Source organism: Gavialis gangeticus, unplaced genomic scaffold (assembly GCF_001723915.1).
Source record: "Gavialis gangeticus isolate Ggan-Ray unplaced genomic scaffold, GavGan_comp1, whole genome shotgun sequence".
Taxonomy (NCBI): domain Eukaryota; kingdom Metazoa; phylum Chordata; order Crocodylia; family Gavialidae; genus Gavialis; species Gavialis gangeticus.
In genome coordinates this window covers 22,083,018-22,100,707 of record NW_017728996.1, presented here as the reverse complement: position 1 = coordinate 22,100,707, position 17,690 = coordinate 22,083,018, and the positions used below count along the sequence as shown (strand labels likewise).

At 39.3% G+C, this 17,690-nt stretch overlaps 1 protein-coding gene across 1 annotated transcript in view; it reads right to left on the bottom strand.

The window, feature by feature from the left end:
* The window catches only part of BNC1 (basonuclin 1), a 25,687-nt gene extending 9,350 nt beyond the window's left edge, over positions 1-16,337 (bottom strand). Inside the window, exon 1 of the mRNA XM_019504123.1 lies at positions 16,139-16,337. Within this exon, the coding sequence (XP_019359668.1) occupies positions 16,139-16,147 (9 nt within the window). The 5' untranslated portion in view covers positions 16,148-16,337. The remainder of the gene's footprint in view (positions 1-16,138) is intronic.
* Between the last annotated feature and the right edge of the window lie 1,353 nt (positions 16,338-17,690).

Sequence of the window (17,690 nt, the reverse complement as noted above, 5' to 3'; positions counted from 1 at the left end):
AGAGAGAGAGAGAGAGAGAGAGAGAGAGAGAGAGTCAGCTAGACAGTCCATTCATAACCCAACCTGTACAAGTCAACAGGGTGGCCTCTATCATATGAACCTCTGTCACCTTCTAAAGCAGCAGAATATTATGGGCAGCAAAATATTCAGTAACACTTTTGTGGCCAGTTTCTGGCTGGTTGATTAGTGGCAACAGAGCTTCTAACGGTGTTCCTAGAAGCATATCAAATAAATAGCTCAGATGCATGCTTAAAATAAATTGTTCTTACGTAGTAGAAAATTATTTTCAGTTATGTTCATATTCATTTTGTCAGCCAGCTACAATATTTTCTAGCAGAGTTTGCAAAAAGAAACCAGTGCAGATGGATAAAAGTTCTAGTCCTTGAAGTTTGGAATAAGTTAAAGACATTCGGTGCTATCTATTAAATCTTACAAGTAGTATTTTAGCTCTTCAGAGTATCATTAAATTCTATGGATAAAAATAATCCTTGGGAGGGATTATTTGGTAGCATCCGCATGGGGGAAGTGAAGAGAGGGTGGGGTGGGCGGGAGGTGTACTTTACCAGAAGCATAGTCTACCAACACTTCTTTCTCCAGAGGAACATTGAAATTCAAAATAAGAACTACAAATCCTCATTGCTATAGTAGTTAGGTTTTGTAACAGACATGTCAGAAGGTTAGAGATGAAAGAGGAAGTGCAGACAGATTAGCAACCTGTTGCACAGTTTAACATACACTACTTTGCTTTCACTGAGGTCATCTATAATGCAAATCCAAATTTGCATTCAGTTGCTCATAATCAACAGGGCAATGCAAATGTATTTCCAAGAATACATACTTTCTTCTGCACAGACCCATCTTCTCCAGGAAGCAAAACAGACAACTTGGAGGTCCTAGTTAAATCTCCACAGAGACTGTTACGGCGCATGGCATTTGTATGACTGAGTACTTCTTAGATCTGTTATATTCAAAAGACTAAGTGCAGCATGAATAATACTTGTACATAAATGGAATGTTAGGGATGAGAATGTGAAGGAATGAACGAACAGGAAATCTCTGCTGTCATATAAAATACTTTATAGCTGCTTGACTGAATCTGAAAATAACTGCCTCACTCTCTTTAAAACACCCTATATAATAATATAACACAACTGTGTTAAAACAATGAAGTGATGTTATCAGACTGTCACCCCAGTGTGTTCAAAATACACAATTCAGAGCTGAAGCCAAAAAAAAAGGGAATTGCAAACGTTTTAAGAATTTTCTACAGCTTTCATTAAGTATGTTCTAAATCAGAAAACAGAACAGACTTCTCTCCAAACTAGAAAAATAACAATCGTACCTACAAAGGGTTATAGAAATATATTGTTGTTCCCTGTCTCATGCTTCAGTTCAGGTCTTTCTGTTTGTGTACACATAATACCATGAAGATGTTTTCCCCATTGTACTTCTCATCGAACTGGAATCCCACGGGATTCCATACCTGCCAAATTCACATGGATGGACAATAATTTTGAAACAATTTCAGCTCCACAGATTACATTCTTTTGGAATTATTTTGTTTCACTTACAGAGTGTTTTTTCTTTTTTTTTTCTTTTCTTTTCTTTTTTTTTTTTTTTTTTTCTTTCTTTTTTTTTTTTTTTTTTTTTTTTTGGGGGGGGGGGAGTTTTGTACCCCTCTAAGGCAGTATTAAAAAAGGGAAGAAGAAACTAAAAGTTTTCCTTAGAATACTGAAAGTCAAGTAATATGTAATTCCGTAGCTGACTTGCCTAAACGTTTCCCATTTTCCTCCCATTCTTTATATGCCCCACACCTGACAAAATGCACAAAGTGAATGTCAACCCCTTTTTGGGACTCCTGTTTCATACCTGCCATTGTTCTTTTTTTAATCCAAATCCTGGAAATATTGTTACTTACATGCAAATACTTTTGTAAGACTGGCACACACTACTTTTCCCTTATCCATACTGAACTTATGGTAGCCTTCCTCCAACTAGGCAAAGCTCCCTTCTAGCCCATTATGTGCCATGCTGCCATGCCTTCAATTTTTACGAAGAGCTGGGAACTTCAGTACTCGTTTTGAATATGCATGAATAGTCACAAAGTATACACCTCGAAGTATAGTGTATGAGATGAGGCATTTTCATTGAGCTTTTACCACATGCATTTTCTCAGTCATGGACTTCAACTAGATTTTCCCCAGAGCACAGGAATGTTTAGAATCCTACCCATTATGTGGTTGAAGTTGGAATGTTAAATTTCAATTTTTGGTTTATCTCCAGTATTTATCCTGAAATATGACAGGATACAAGTCCACATAGAAATGTCTAGGCTCTGGTGACTCAAGGCTGTGATTCATTTTCACTTGAAGGACTGGAACAAGTGGCAACAGGGCCTTTCTATTAAATGGATCTTTTTTGCTTAATCTTTTAAAAAGAGTCCATTGCAAAATACTAAATTCTTTACAGGGAGCTCAAAGCTTTTTATCAAGTCATAAAGGACATATCAGCACATGAGCAATGCAAAGTGCTTCACTTTAATGTAGCACATATTTTAGCTTAGATGCTGAAATCCTTTAATAGAGCTGTAGCGCCATACATTTCTTTTATGTAAGTTAAAACATTTGTTATGCTGGATTGATGATTCTTTTACATCACAAGATGTCACGCTAAAACTGTAGTTTAATTCTTCTACCTCAGTGCACACATAATGTGGTGTAACTGGCATAGATTGAACTCTCCTCTGTTAGGTTATTCTGTTACGCCCAAGACCAGAATTCCATGATCATCTCCTTTGCAGCCCCTTTGGTCAAAGCCAGAAAGAAAGACATTCTCTTGCTGCGATGAAGAACACAGATGCACAATAATACTGCTATAGCTTATAGTAAATTAACTGAGAGTAAGTCACAAGTTTTTGCAGTTTTTCCTTGCTGCATTTTATATACCAATGGCAAAACTATTCTCTCTTTTCCATGTCATTAGATGAGACAGTCCATCTGTGCGGAGTTCTGCACATAAATTTGCATAACTCTCTTTTGAATGGTACATGCATACATCTGGTCTGTTTGTCCTGTTGTCTATATTATGTACATATAAAAAGTTTCTTCAATGAAACAAAAACTGGAAAACAATCTGGACACTGCATTTCACTTGCATGTAAGTGTCATCAGATACAGAAAAAGCATTACATCCTCTCCAACTATCATATGTAAAAATAATAATTGAAAAAACCCAACTATTTCTCCTTCTTGTAGTCATACCTAGACATGGTTATAAAGTTGTTCATGCCCTGGTAATTTAGAAAATGTATCCTCTAGAATCACATTTTATTAAACCCAAAAATTAAAAAAAAAAAGTAATTAAAAAAATTAATAGTATACTCATATAATATAGCCTGAAGCTCATTTTTAAAAATACCTTTAAGCATAAAGGTTTTTCTCCATTCTGCTGGATATTCACCATGAGTTTTTCAGCAAAGAAGAAACAGACTATGGTCTCAATCTACCAAATGAAGCAATAACCTTGGAGTGCCCATGGAGCCCTGTTTACAGGATCTGGGCCTAGCTGATTATACAGCAAAGGCCTGTTCCAGAGCCAAGGAATCAATAGAAAGACTTGCATTTATTTAACTGGATTTTGGATCAGGCCCTGCATGCTGTCAAATACACAAAAGTTAAAGAAATAAACATAACAAAAGAACTTAAATGTCATGCCATAGGGTATGTGTAGATGAAATGGGGGCCCTAAATTGAAGTGGTGGATTTTAAAAAACACTGCTTCAATTTAGGGCTGATTAAACCCCCATGTCAGGCACACACCCTGCACTTACCTGCCTCTGGCAGTGGGGAGGGCAAGCTGCCGGCGGGTGGAGCAGTTCCTGGGCTGCGGGGTACAGGGGCTGGTGCTTCTCTCCGTGGCAGCGGTGCCCGCCCCCCAGGTGGCACCCACCCACAGGCACCCGGCTCAGGCGGTCCTGGGGTGCACCGCAGCCACAGAGGGAAGCACCGGGCCCCCGCATGGCTCAGGCAGGCAGGCAGGCTCTGAGGTGAAGATCAGGCTCGCTGTTTTTCTTGGGCAAAGCCCGCCCTCCCGGGCTGCTGCCAGGCTGCCTGCAGGGCTTCCTGCAGAGCCGTGGAGCTGCATGGAGCCCAGTGCTTCGCTCAGCAGCTGTAGGGGCAGAAAACTAAAACTCCTTGAAGTTTTAGTTTGCTGTGCCCCAAGTCATTTAAGGCACATTACACCACCAAATTTACTATAGTGGCTGGAATTAATGTGCAATATGCTGCTGAGGAATGCAAACACTGGCACCATTAAGGCAGTACAAAAGCATTTAGCCCACTTTAAAGTGTTGTGCGCACACGCCCCTCATTAGTTTACACACGGCCATAGATGTCTTTCAGTGACAGTCAGCTTTAGCATTCTTTCTAAACATACAAAAAGATGCAGCATTTTCAGACAGATGTGATTTTCTTTTCATTTTAAATTTAAAAAATATTAAATATATCAGGAAAGCTTCCTAACATTTGAAAAGACCCAGGTCTGACTTTCTTCTCTGTCCTTTTAACTACCTCAACATATTGCTTGTGGATTCAAACCTCCCCTACGTAGCTTTCTGTCAGTCTCTTAATATCTACATGGAAGGACAACAGATTATAGGCTTAATTAGATGTTAACATGACCCAACTGAGATTCACAGTCTTAAAGGTTTCATATATTAGTTGACCTAATAAAGGTATTTTTGGGAAGCAGAACTTAGGTGAGTTCCAAATTAACTAATGTTGAGAAGAGTTAATAACCAAAGCAATTTAGCAAACATCCAGGAAAATAACACACAATTCTTTTGTGAAGAAACTGAGGTAATTACAGTGCCTTACAACAATTTTGATATCAAGTCTACTAATGTGCTGTGTTTTTATCCACCAAGCAGAATGTACACAACATTTCTTTCTGCAGAACAAAGGAATAACTTTCCACATTTAATACATATAAAACTTCAAAATCCTAATTAAAGGATTGGAAGTGCAGATGGAAATTAAAACAGAAATTTTCTTAAGTATAATCCTTTCACTCAGATCTTTAGTATTTTGTTCCATTTTCAAGAAACATAAAGCAGATGTCAAAATCTTTTGGTCTCGTCAAGAATATTATAAGCGATTTCCAATCACTTCTTTCCTCCTAAACTGGTCTTTTCTAGAACCACTGTCACCAACCTGGATGCTTTTTAAACTAGTTGTGAAGATTATCTTATTGTATTTACCCAAATCGAACACAGCTTTGAATTTAAGACAACCTTGTAATAATTAGATTCTAGACATAAAAAATTTATATATTTATTCCAATTTTACACATATAAAATCTAATTATTGGAGGATCAACTTAAAAATGCACCCCCCTCCACTGCTGCCACGGGGCAAGCAGCAGCAGAGGGGCAGGCAGTAGGGGGACAGGAGGTCGGAGAGTCAAGTGGCCTGACTCTTGCCCCTTGCTGCCTGCCCTCCCAAGTCCCTGTACACCCCAGCCCCTGCTTCCTGTGTGGTGCCTACACCCCACTGCACCTGTCCCCCCTGGCACTTGAGCTCCCTTCTCACCTGCCCTCTGCACTTGTCTCTCTGGTTCCTGATCCCCTTGCTGCCTGCCTCCTCTGCCCTCTCCCCACTACCTGTTCCCCACCATTAATGCCTCATCCCTGCTTTCTCCCCACTTACTTCTGCCTCTGTCCCACCTACCAGGCTTGTTCCCCTGCTGCCACCTACCCACAGTGGCTTCAACTCCATTCTGGCCTGAGGCATGGAGCACATGGTTACTTCACTTCTTCCCACCCCGACGAGGTAGCAGTGGTTGTGGTGTGACCATGTGCTCTGTGCCAGAGTGGGGCTGAAGATGGATCTGTGGAGGGTAAGTGGTAGCTGGTGGGGGAAGGGGAGGGCCGGGTACGAGAGGCAGAGGTTGCAGCACGAAGGGGGATGAGTGGTGGTGAACATGGATAGGTGTGGGGGCAGACAGCTGCTGTGGCTCTGACTCCGATCCTGAGCTGAGACTGGAATGTGAGCTGCAGCAGTTGCTTGTACCCCTCCCTGGCTTGCATCAAATCCAGGATCAGTGGCTTTCCCCCTCATGCTAAATGAGCGGGGAAACATCTTGTCTTGGATTTGAGTACATATGATAATTACAATGGCTGAATTGAGACTGAGATCTGACCCACGTGGTTTTAATAAGAATGATTCTCTATTACAAGAGAGCTATATAGATTAACCTTTACATGGAAACTAGCTCAAAAAAACCTACCAAATCACTAACTGAAGGGCACAGACCATGTTCAAATATCTTTTGCCTAAATATCATAACTTTTTACTTTTGTCACTTCAGATATTGATGTAATTTTACTTATGCTTTATGAGGTTATGTTGAAGATGCATTTTCATTTTAGTTTTCAGCCTCTGTAACTAAAGAAAGGCACAGGATAATAAAATAAGTTCACTCTAGTACTCATATACCCAAGATTTGTTTCACTGTGTAAGCTCAGGCTATCTGTGTGTTCCTGGTAATTGTTTGTGGCCAATACATTCACTATACAACACAACTGGGTTTAAAGCAAGAACATCACAAAGAATAAAATAAATAAAACAGCCTTTGTGCATGTGTGTATGTAGATATAGGGAGGAGCCTTTTCAGCTGCAGCAAGTCTTATCCCACAGTCAGTTTTAAAGTTTTAAAGAAATCTAGTTTATAGAAAGTTCCAGATCTGGAAAACAAAGTTATTATATATGTGCAAAAACTAGCAGGGCTGAACGTCAAATCTTCAGCTCCACCATGGACACAGAAGCTAGTATAGGTTTACGGGAATGTAGCTAAGGGGCCTCTCATTCTTTCATGCACTTCAGTCTGTGTACTGCACAGGTCAAGACCCAGGCTTGCTCATCTTATCAGAAAGCTGTGGAAACCAGAGATTCCTGCTTGATACAAAGCTAACCCTGCTTCCATATTGCTTTATGCCTGCTACTAATGAATTGGGGCCCCAGAACATCTCTCTCTCTGGTCACCATTTTTTCCACCAAAATTGCAGACACAGTGGGCACACCTACACGTGCACATTTACTGCACAGTAACTGAACCTGCTGTGCAGTACATGTGCTATGTGTGTCTACACATGCATGCCTGTACTGCGCTGTAAATACAGCAACTTATGCCAGCTTGAGCATAAATTTGATACCTGCAATCATGCATACTTTCATCATTAGTTACTGCTCAGTAACACATGTGTAGACAGCTGTGTAAATTTAAGCCGGCATATATGCACATGTAGACATGCCTAGTACTTATTAGGTCCAATTCAGCTTTAAATGTGGTTGTGTGTGAGGGTGTGGGGGCTTAGGGGAGGTTGGCATAATAGAACACAATTTGGAAGAAGATTTCAGTATGAGAAAAGTGACTGCTACCTGTGCCATCTATAGAGGGATTTCCATCCAGTGACCCTATGTATCTCCTACCATCCCCACGAAAAAAATCCTGTCCATGTTACTGTAATCCTCTGAGGAGTTGAGTTCAAATCAAGTATAGGAAATGCACATGCTCCCTAGAGGAGACATGAAACCTTTCTTCTGCATAGTAGAACCTTATCGCATTGTGCCAGCAATCTCTTTAACTAGGGAGGAGGGGAAGGCTTTACAACAAAGGCAATGGCAGGCCATTAGATGAAACATGTTTTTGGCTCTTCCTAAAGTTAAAAGTTGAAGGATTACATGCCTCCATATTAGAGAGCGGGTAATAATTTTATCACCTATTACAAGGATTCATGGAGAGTAAGCATGCTCTTTTTAGTATGTAAAAGTGAGGTGAAAAGTTGGATGTGTGCTTGGTTAGTAAGAAATATTTTCCTGCTTACACCTTGTAAAACATTTACAACTTTAAGGAATGTTAGAGTAAGCTTTTAAAGAAACACAGAATTCGGAATGAGGTCTCAGATTTAGTGGTTCAATCTGCATATGTGTCTATCACTGCAGCAGGCAATACTGAATGGGGATCCCAGACCAAACCAGATTCTCCTAACTAATTTGGTCCCTCCCACACCCATGTTACTGATAACAAATGAGCAGTTGAAATGTTACAGTTGAAATGTTTGAGAGATCTCCTATTCCCCACTTCACTTTTAAAGTTTATTTACTTGCATTTCACTCCCTTTGGACAATCATTGACATTAAAGACTGGAAGAACCCTATTATGTTATCTAACCCATCTCCATTTAAGACACAGTCCTGCAGCAATGGCATTTCTAAAGCTTTGTTTAGTTCAAATATAAAATTTGCCAAGCAGTGGGGCTTCCACCACTTCCTGTGGGAGTTTATTGCTCAGATTGCAATCACTGTCAGAATCCGTTTACAAATTCTCAATTTCCATTTTCTATTTTAATTTCACCGGACTGTAGTCCTAGTTAGTTCATTACATTAATAATATCTATACTTCCCGGATGCTCACTATTTATAAGAATCTGTCCTGTCTACTTGTGTTCAAGCTATACACAACTAACTACTATAATCTTCCTTACCTCTCCCCTACTTATACCCCACTTTTTAGTTTTTGTTGCTCTCCTGAGCTCCTTGCAGTTTGTCATAACTGACCCCAGTATTTCAAGTAGCCTCACAAAAAGCTTTCAACTTTGACTTCCCTAATTACAGGATATTTTTACATATGGCACACAAAACTGCATCTGCTGAAGGGAACATCTGCCTGTACTCTCTATGGCTGGTTATACATGTGCTCATTGGTGTTCTAATTAGAACACCGCAGTGTGGCCACACTGTCACATGTTTTAAGCCCCTGTACATTTTCAAATGACTTCGGGGTGCTTTAACTACACCTCGGTGAATGAGGTTTAAAGCATCCTGTGGCCATTTTTAAATGCATAGGGGCTTAATACACATGATGGTAAGGTCTTTTAATTACAGTGGTGGTCTGGGAACTTCTCTAATTAAAACTCTCCCCTCCCCCTCCCCCCAAGCATGGGTATAAGCAGCCATAGCCTGTCTGACTTAATCTATAAGGTGTATATCAGCCCTCCCCCCTGCCTGACTTCAGACACAGCTAACTACCTCCCTCTATACAAAACTGCACCAGTCTTTTGGTTGCCATATCAGCTGGCAGATTCTATCCCAAACTATTCATCAGGAATCTTTTACATAGATTAATTCCTATTTGTAAACAATGCCACTGTAAATGAGGCATGTGCATGTAAAATGTTTCAGCTGACTGTAATTACTTTGCAAGCACTGTTTGTGAAACTGGCCTTTGAAGGAGGCCAGAACAAGGTCCACACCCCTGGAAGGATATATAAGTCTCGTGATGATCCTCTACGCAGAAGTGAATTCTATGCCACGTGGCAGTCCATGGGTTCTTTGAGCAAGTATTTAGTCACTCTATGTACTGACTATTTTTGATATATGTGGTGTAGAACTGGTCACTGATGCCACTTAGTATTCTTTTTGGCTAATAGCAGATGACTGAAACCTTTCGGTACAAGAAAAAGAAGAGATGAAGGCAGCAGAAGGAATGGTTCCATCACAAACTTTTGTAAAGTCAGATATCTGAATGCTGAATTATGCTCTGAGAACCTGTCATCTTCCACTAACATTCATGCAAACAAAAATAATTTGGTAATTAAAGAACTTTTGTCTTAATTTGCTAAAACCACCTGCACTAAAAATATTTTTTCAAATGAATTTTCCACTAATATTTCATTGCACTATTTGCTCAGCACTGCTATGATTCCTCAGTCTCTCTCTTAGTTCAGCTTTTCAGGTTATTCCATCCAAATAATATAAATGTTTCCAACTACCTTCCCCCTTCTCTCCTCCCGCTCACCATTTTCTTGATTTTTTGCAAAGTTGAATCTCACTGTTATTTTCGTTTAGTACACGATCCAAATAGGACTAGGCTACTGTATATTATTTCATGGGTCTCAAAATACCTCCGAATTAGGTTATAACATGCAAACACCATTAATATGCTATTTGCTTCCTCTTCTCATTTATTAATGAAACTGACAGATTAGGTCCTCATGTAATTTGATGTAAAACGGTATAAGTTACTAAAGTCAGCATGCTATAGTAATTTACATTTACTGAGAATCTGTCTTATTGAGTCCTAATTTAAATAGATCTCTGTTGTTTTTATCTGGACACTTACTTCAACTCAATATTCTATTCTTTTTAACAGCCATTTGTTTAGGCTTCTTAGCAGGGATACTCAGAGTGATGGAGGAAACAGCTTCCCATCTGTAGCAGGGACCCCCTAATCCCTGCTACGTTAGAGGTAGGGAGCCAGCACCAAAGGGCTGTAGTTAGGTAGGCAGCTGGGCAGAGGCCCACTGCAGCACAATATGCAGCCAGGAGAACCCACAAAGGGGAGACAGCGATGGCAGCTGTAGCCTGTTAGCTAAGCTGCAGCACCTAGGAGCAGGTTGAGCATGGGACCATGTGACCTGAAGGGGTATAGGGTCCCAGCCTACTAGAAGCCTGGCTCCTAAACCACAGGGCTCAGTCTGGCCCTAGCTCCCCACTGCAAGCAGAAGTCCTGCTGGCCCGAGAGATAACAGAGGAGAACTCAACCAACCAGGTACATGACAAGCTGCTACAGGCCCAAGGAGCTACAGGTGGCTAGGGACCCCAAGAAACCCAGAAAGAGTTTATCTAGAGCTGGCAGAGCACTGAAGGACCGAGTGTATCTATTCAGGGTGGTATGAAGGCCACAGGTCAGGGTGCCTAGAAAGCACCCTGCAGCAGGAAAGGCTAAGGCCCAAATACAGCCCATCCAGGGCCCAGGAGGCTACATGGGGGCTAAAGCCAAACCACTGAGACAGGGAGCAGCCTTGCCCTGGGTCAGGGACACTGAAAAGGGAGGGGAACTAGGGTCAGATACTCAAACCTGACCTCTTTGCAAAACACCCAGAATTTCAGAATTCAAATATCAATGAAGGTACAGTTTAGATCATTTAAATGTGCACAAGCCAAAATTTATGGCAGTTTACAGTCCCATGCTATCACATCACCTCTTGGTGGATTGAGCAAGGTGTTAGTAAATAAGTGCAGAGTTTTGCCCCACTCATCTCATTTGTGGGTGCATCTAGATACTTGGGTACTGAAATGCTTAAACTGTTCTTCCAAATTGCATGTACCCAAAAAACTGAGGATGCAAAGAAGGCCCAGCTGAAGCTTGAGTTAGTACTGTCTATGTTTTCAAACTGTGGGCCTTGTGCTAAAGAGCCCACTCAGTCAAACCACCCATGTGTGCTGGTTTCAGATGGAGGTTTGCCTGAGTTAGGAATTGCAGGCCTTTAGTTCATCTGCAGTCCCTTTGATAAAAAGGTTTTGGACTGAAAAAAACAAAGCCCAGGTCAAGTGATTATATCAAAGGCTTTCAAAACTGAAACACCAGCAATTCCTTGCTTAACAGGAAAGTTCACAGCTGAGGGATAGGTGTCCAGGAACAAGAGGTTGAGAGAGTGCAACTGTGTAAGCAGAAGCCGGGTGTATCTGAAGAAGGTAACAACATACCAGAAGACCAGACTCAAGTGATAACATAACTTGTGGGATGAAAACCACTCCTCATGCAAGTCATTTACCTTACAGGGCCCCTCGGGGCAACTGTTGTTAATGGCCACTGTCAAACTAATTATAAAGGCAAAAGAAAACACACATACAACTGGTATTTTTTAAACAAAACACCTTGGACAGTAAACCTTATTTTTCTGTTAGACAACATGTTTGTAGATACATTATCTTACATTATAATTAATGTCACAAATTTATAAACAACAGGTGCTCATTGAAAGACGGTTGTTTGCTCAAATCAGGAAACATTCATATCCTCAATTTTTTGCATTCAATTAGCATAAGACAGAGAAAAAAGAATTAGGGGATGGAAAGCAGTCACACTGCCATTGTCTCATGGATGTTATGTAAACTGGAGTCTATAGACAAACTGAAATTATTTTCTCATGTGCTACATCAGTAACAATGTTATCACGTGCATTTCATAACTGCCTTTCCTAGTAGAACCTACAAATAATAATACCCCACAACATTTAAGGGATCGTGCAATACCTATTGCATGAAGTAAAAGTAGTTTCTTTTGAAGTAAGCCTGTAAGAGAATGCATTTCTGTTAACGTAAGAAAATTTCCAGCTGTATATTCCATAATGCACAATAGATCATTACATATTCATAAGATATAGCAACTGTTGAAAAATAAATAAATGGAAGTTTCTGGGGTAGGAACAAGTCATTGAATTTGAACTTTGTGAAAGTTATTAAGAAAAACTACAGACGGTTTCTTATTTAATATTTACATGTAATATATTTTATCCCTCCATGTACATACAATTGAACACATTTACACTTCAGACCTACCTGGAAACTAGTTACTTAAAAAAGAAATGTTTTCCCCCTAGTCTACATTAATGCAAATTTATAAATCTTGCCATACACATAGTCCTTATATTTTAAGTGCACATTTAACTGTCAGAGTGTTTAACAGCATCATATGTATAGTATGGGTGAGTTAAATTGGCAAAGGCAATTCTTACTTTTACCGTTCTACACTTTTTCTGTTTAAGTCCAAACCATAATGTTGTGTCAACCTTTTCTTACATTTAATTTTCTCCCTTTTTTTAAATGTGGAAAAGGAAAAAAATGAAACAAAATACTTGTGAACTGGAATAGATGGTTGCACAATTTTGTTTTATGCAATTTCATAAATTTTAAATTTAGGCATATGTATAGGCTTAAACAGAAGATGCTATCTATAGGGCTATGAAGTTACACAATATTTTACGCAATTCTATTACACTACAGGCAATTACACAACAAAACTTAATACATTTTTTACAGTAATAAGTGAAGCCATTTTTAAACTCATGTCTCATTCTGTTATCCGTTTTCAAATGCATGCAGTCACTAATCCTCAGTGAAGACTAGTCAAGTGCAAAATCTTGAAATGTCAAGATCTGGACATTTAAAAAAATGTCTTACAGTGATTTTAATAAATCTAAAATGGGGATAAAGATGACCTTCTCTTGCCATAAAATCACCCATGGGCTGAGACTGGGGATGGCATATTTCAGTCCACATTTTTTTTGAGTAATTATAAGCAATTAAAAACTCCTTAACTATAGTATGTACTAGGGCAAAAATGAGTAACTGCAAAGACAGAATGTAAGACCAGTTAGAAAAAGGACTTCAGCCTGGATCAGGATAAGGCTCGCACGGTCAGTGCTATATTACTTTCTCACTGGATTCTGAGTTTTTTACTAAAGCAAGGATTTCAAGATTTTTGCCTGAATTTCACTTTGATACTTCATGGCAATACATACCACACCACGGAAAAAAATATTGCTTAAAAAAAGGTACATGGTAGGAACCATGGTTTAAAACAAAAGGACCCAAATTCTGTTGATCTAAACTCTTAATGTTAATTAGATGATAGTATTAGTACTTTATTGCTAAAAGCATAAACTAAGTCTAGGGATTACACAATCAGAAATGAAAGGATACACTTGCTGTTCTATGAAAAGATGGTGTATGTTGTTGTTGAAAGTCACTGAGGATACAAAGTATTTCCCCCAAGACATTTGGTACGGAAAGGCCCAGTCCACTTTCACTAGGGTAGGCAGGTTTTTACGTCAAATGCAGTGAGTGCAGGATGCAGCCCAAGATTTGGATGAAATTTGTCTATTATTGTAAAGGTTCAGTGAGTATCTATGTGTTTGCATTTGTCATTCCTATTAACGTTGTCAGGATTCTACAGTTTAAAGAATTTGCAAAGCAGTTAAACTTTGTCACACTTACTGTTCCTAACAGTTTTATTTGAGGTCCTCAAAAAAAATAAATCTAAATAACTTTTCACATCTCTTCACCTACTCCTTAAATAAAGTTGTATTTTAGCAATACTGCAACTGTTAAAAACCTCCAAAGATTAATTCTAACTTAAAACCACAATTACAGCATTTGTTAGAGTAAACTTAGTGGCATGATAAACCAAGTGTAACATAGACCTAATGCAGTATTACAGCGTGTGCTCCTGAAGCTCAGTTAAATAAATTAAAGATCCTTTTCCTACTGAGGAAGGAAGGAAAAGGATCTTTAATATATTTAATTGCTACCATTACTAAAACAAAGAACTGCCCCCCTCCCCAACCCTATCAACAGTATTCAAAAATATCCCTGGAATCTTTCTTTGAACTGTGACCTAAAATAAAGTGGGGCTCCCCCAGCTCATGCTCCCTAGTATTTAGAGTTGAGCCACAGTTTCAATATTTTGAAAACCTTACTATAGAGACTAAGACTCTAACCTGATTCAAGTGCCTACATATTTTTCATTCAATGGCAGAAAATAGAACTATAATTTTGAAAATGTTAAAAATAGAATCATGTGATCTTTTTTCCACCTAGAATTTTATCCCTACAATTAAAGACTATTAGCTGGCATCCCTTTAACCGTCAAACTCAGACAGTGGCAGTTCTATAGCCACAAAGAGAAGCAGTAAATGAGAAGAACATGTTACTACACTGCATTTGAGAAAGTTTGGCTCCAAGCTATGCACTGATTAATATCAGATCTCCTTCTTTACTTGCCTCTTGACAATCTTGTCACATCTGGCTGACAAATCCTTACAAGCTTATCCAAACCAAGGCAGCCCAGATCATGCTCCGGGACTAGCTTGAAGGAAGCGGCAACACCAGCCATGCACTGATGTGCCATCATGAAACTAATGAAGCTGACTTCACTTGCAGACTGCAAGAACACGAAGAAACACAACATGCCTCAAGGTTTTGCAACATAAGACAGAGTTAGCTCACCAAAAGATAAGACAAACAATCAGCTCCTGAGGTTCAGGAAGCCAAGTAGTTACATGAATAGAAAAAAATGTATAAAATACTTGAACAGAAACCTCAACTACATGAACACAGCACAGTCTAACTTCAAATTAGCTGTACAATTTAACTGCTAGTTGCTTTTTAAAACACTGATTTTTTTTCTCCAAAAGAACTAAAATGATGACAAATAATTGTTACTTTTCCTTCTACCTTCCCAATATTAATATCTTGCCTGACTCCCCAAATTCTTTGACCTAAAAGGAACATTGTTTTTAAAAGCATGTGTCACGTATTATCTCTAGCATTTTTAAACAGGGCAAACCATAGTTTGTGTGCATGTCAGAAACCCTCTCCCTGGCTTAGCAATCTGCCGACTCCTCATTTTTAAAGCAAGCATTCGTTAAACTGAGGGCTGGGGTACTTGACCAATTAGCAGAGCAGAAAGTAAAACACTATTTCCTTAAACACACCTAACAAAATAGCACTGGATTAAACTGGCAGATGATGTTCTGTTTGTTTTTCTTCAGGATGAAAAAAAAAAAAAATCAAAAGAAATGAAATGCCGGTTTTAAATTCTAATTCAATACTTAGCCTCTTATTTCACTGTAAAAACATACATCAAACTGCAATACAGACAAGCAAACTGGTCTCTAAGCAAAAGATTACTGGCCTTATTTTTCTGGATGCTGAACAGTCAGCAGTGAATTGTATTTAAAGGGCATACATTAGGCTTTACTTTAGTGCTAATTCCAAAAGAACTTCATAGTGAAATTGTATTGTTGTCTGGTCTCCAGTGCATTTATACGTCACAATAACGATAATGTAACTGCTTGAAGCACTTGACTCAGAATACATTTAAGTCACAAATCACAGATTTTATTGCTATTAATGTATATTCAGGACCTGAACAATTAAACATTGTCAAGTATTTGTGATTTACGGATGCCACTACTTTGATGGGAAAACAATTATCCAGGCGATGGTTCTCCTTTATTACAGTCAGCTTATAATTCTGAATGACTTACTTTCATAGAAGAGCTGTGCAGCTGTTTACAATGCATTTGGGGCAAAAGAACAGGATTTTGAAAATAAAGGAATCGAGCATCATTTAGTAATTAAGGCAGAAATTGAAAGCACAGTTCACTAAAGCTTTCACCCCCCTATTGTTCATTATCCAGAACACCACCAAAATGTTCTGGTTTTACAGCCACAAATAAAAGTTGCAGAGTGAAAATACACATGAATACAGAACTGCAAAGAACTTTTCTTACCTCCGACATTCTTACTGTGCGTGTGTTTCCAGAGCTATAAAACAGTTTCCCATTCCCTCAGCGAGTTGTACAAAGAAGTACTGGAAACACTCCTGCCTGTACAAGTACTAAGGCAGAACCATCACACGCCTCTTTACTCTTGTCTGAATCTGAGCACCTCAAGGTCTGATGTATGCTCAGCCTGTGCACAGGGGAGTGAAACAAGATCCTCCCCCTTGGTGTTCTCCAGACCTACAGTACTAAGTTGTGTCTGCCTCTCACCTCTGCGAGCTCTCACCTCCATGCCCCAGAGTGCTGTGTTCCCGCATGCCCCTCCAGTCACAGGGCAGTCCCCTCACAGCTGGCTTGAAGAGGGCATGACACTCATCTTTCACAGAGATTTGATCAAAAGGAGGCGCAGAGGCTTGAGGCACTCCTAATGCAGTGTGAGGAGAATCTACCTCTGCTCTGGCAGCCTAAGTAACGCATTAAATCAATGCAGCTGACCTAAGGCCCATTACAATTTTTTTTTTCTAAGGACGTACAACTATCTGTAAATAAGCTAGGAGGCATTTATGCTTTAAATTACCTATTTTTAGCACTGGAACATTGTTTTTCAGACTTGGAGCAGCAGATTTTTTTTTAAACACTGAGAGGTCTTTAAATGTTAATTTGTTTTAAATAGAGTGGTTTGTCCCCCTAAAGTTGTATTGATTACTATTTTTTTCATCAACTTGAATTTCAGTAAGATTGAGTTTAAATTTTTTTTTAATGAACACAACAGAAAGATTTAAAAGACACCACTAAAAATATATGGACCGGAGCATCTTATGTATGTAAAAAAATATGTCATAAAGATGGGTGGAGAATTACTGACCAGGAAGAGGACCAAAATCTGTTCCCAGTTACCCAGATGTATTGTTGTGACCCAGACTCAGAGCAGTTTGATCCAGGATCTGTGTCATAGTCATCTCCCCCTATTAAAGGGAAAAAAACTGAACCTTCCCTGAATACCCCTTTTTCTTTTATCTTTTGCAGTCTAGCATCCTACTCAGGGCAAATTGGGCCATGTCCTGAGATACAAATGGCCAACCCACACAACTCTGTTGGAAACCTTTACAAACATCTGTGGACAATATTTTCCCATAAGGATTCCAGTAATCCCACTGGAGAGGTGGCAGGAAGTAAGATAGCAAAAAGGAGAAGACATCTAAAAGAACTAATTACTGGCAAGTACTTTTACTTTTTTCTCTAATGCTATTTATGATCTGTAGATGCACGTGCGGTTCTTAGGCATACAACCTGATTCACTCTCGTTTGATACTGGTGTAAGACCTGCGATGACTTCATTAAAAACAACAGGCATACACCCGCATGAAGCCAAAGCGAATTCAGAATCAGGCCCACAAGCCCAACCTCAGGGATCTCACAACAAGGAGAACATTTTCCTTAAAACCCCTGCTTTCTCCACCCTTTCATGTTTACGGTGAGCTGTTTAACAAGAACAGAAAACAAGAGCGATTTTGCTTCATGCCACTGCCTGCTGGTTATGTCTGCTATAACAATACATCTG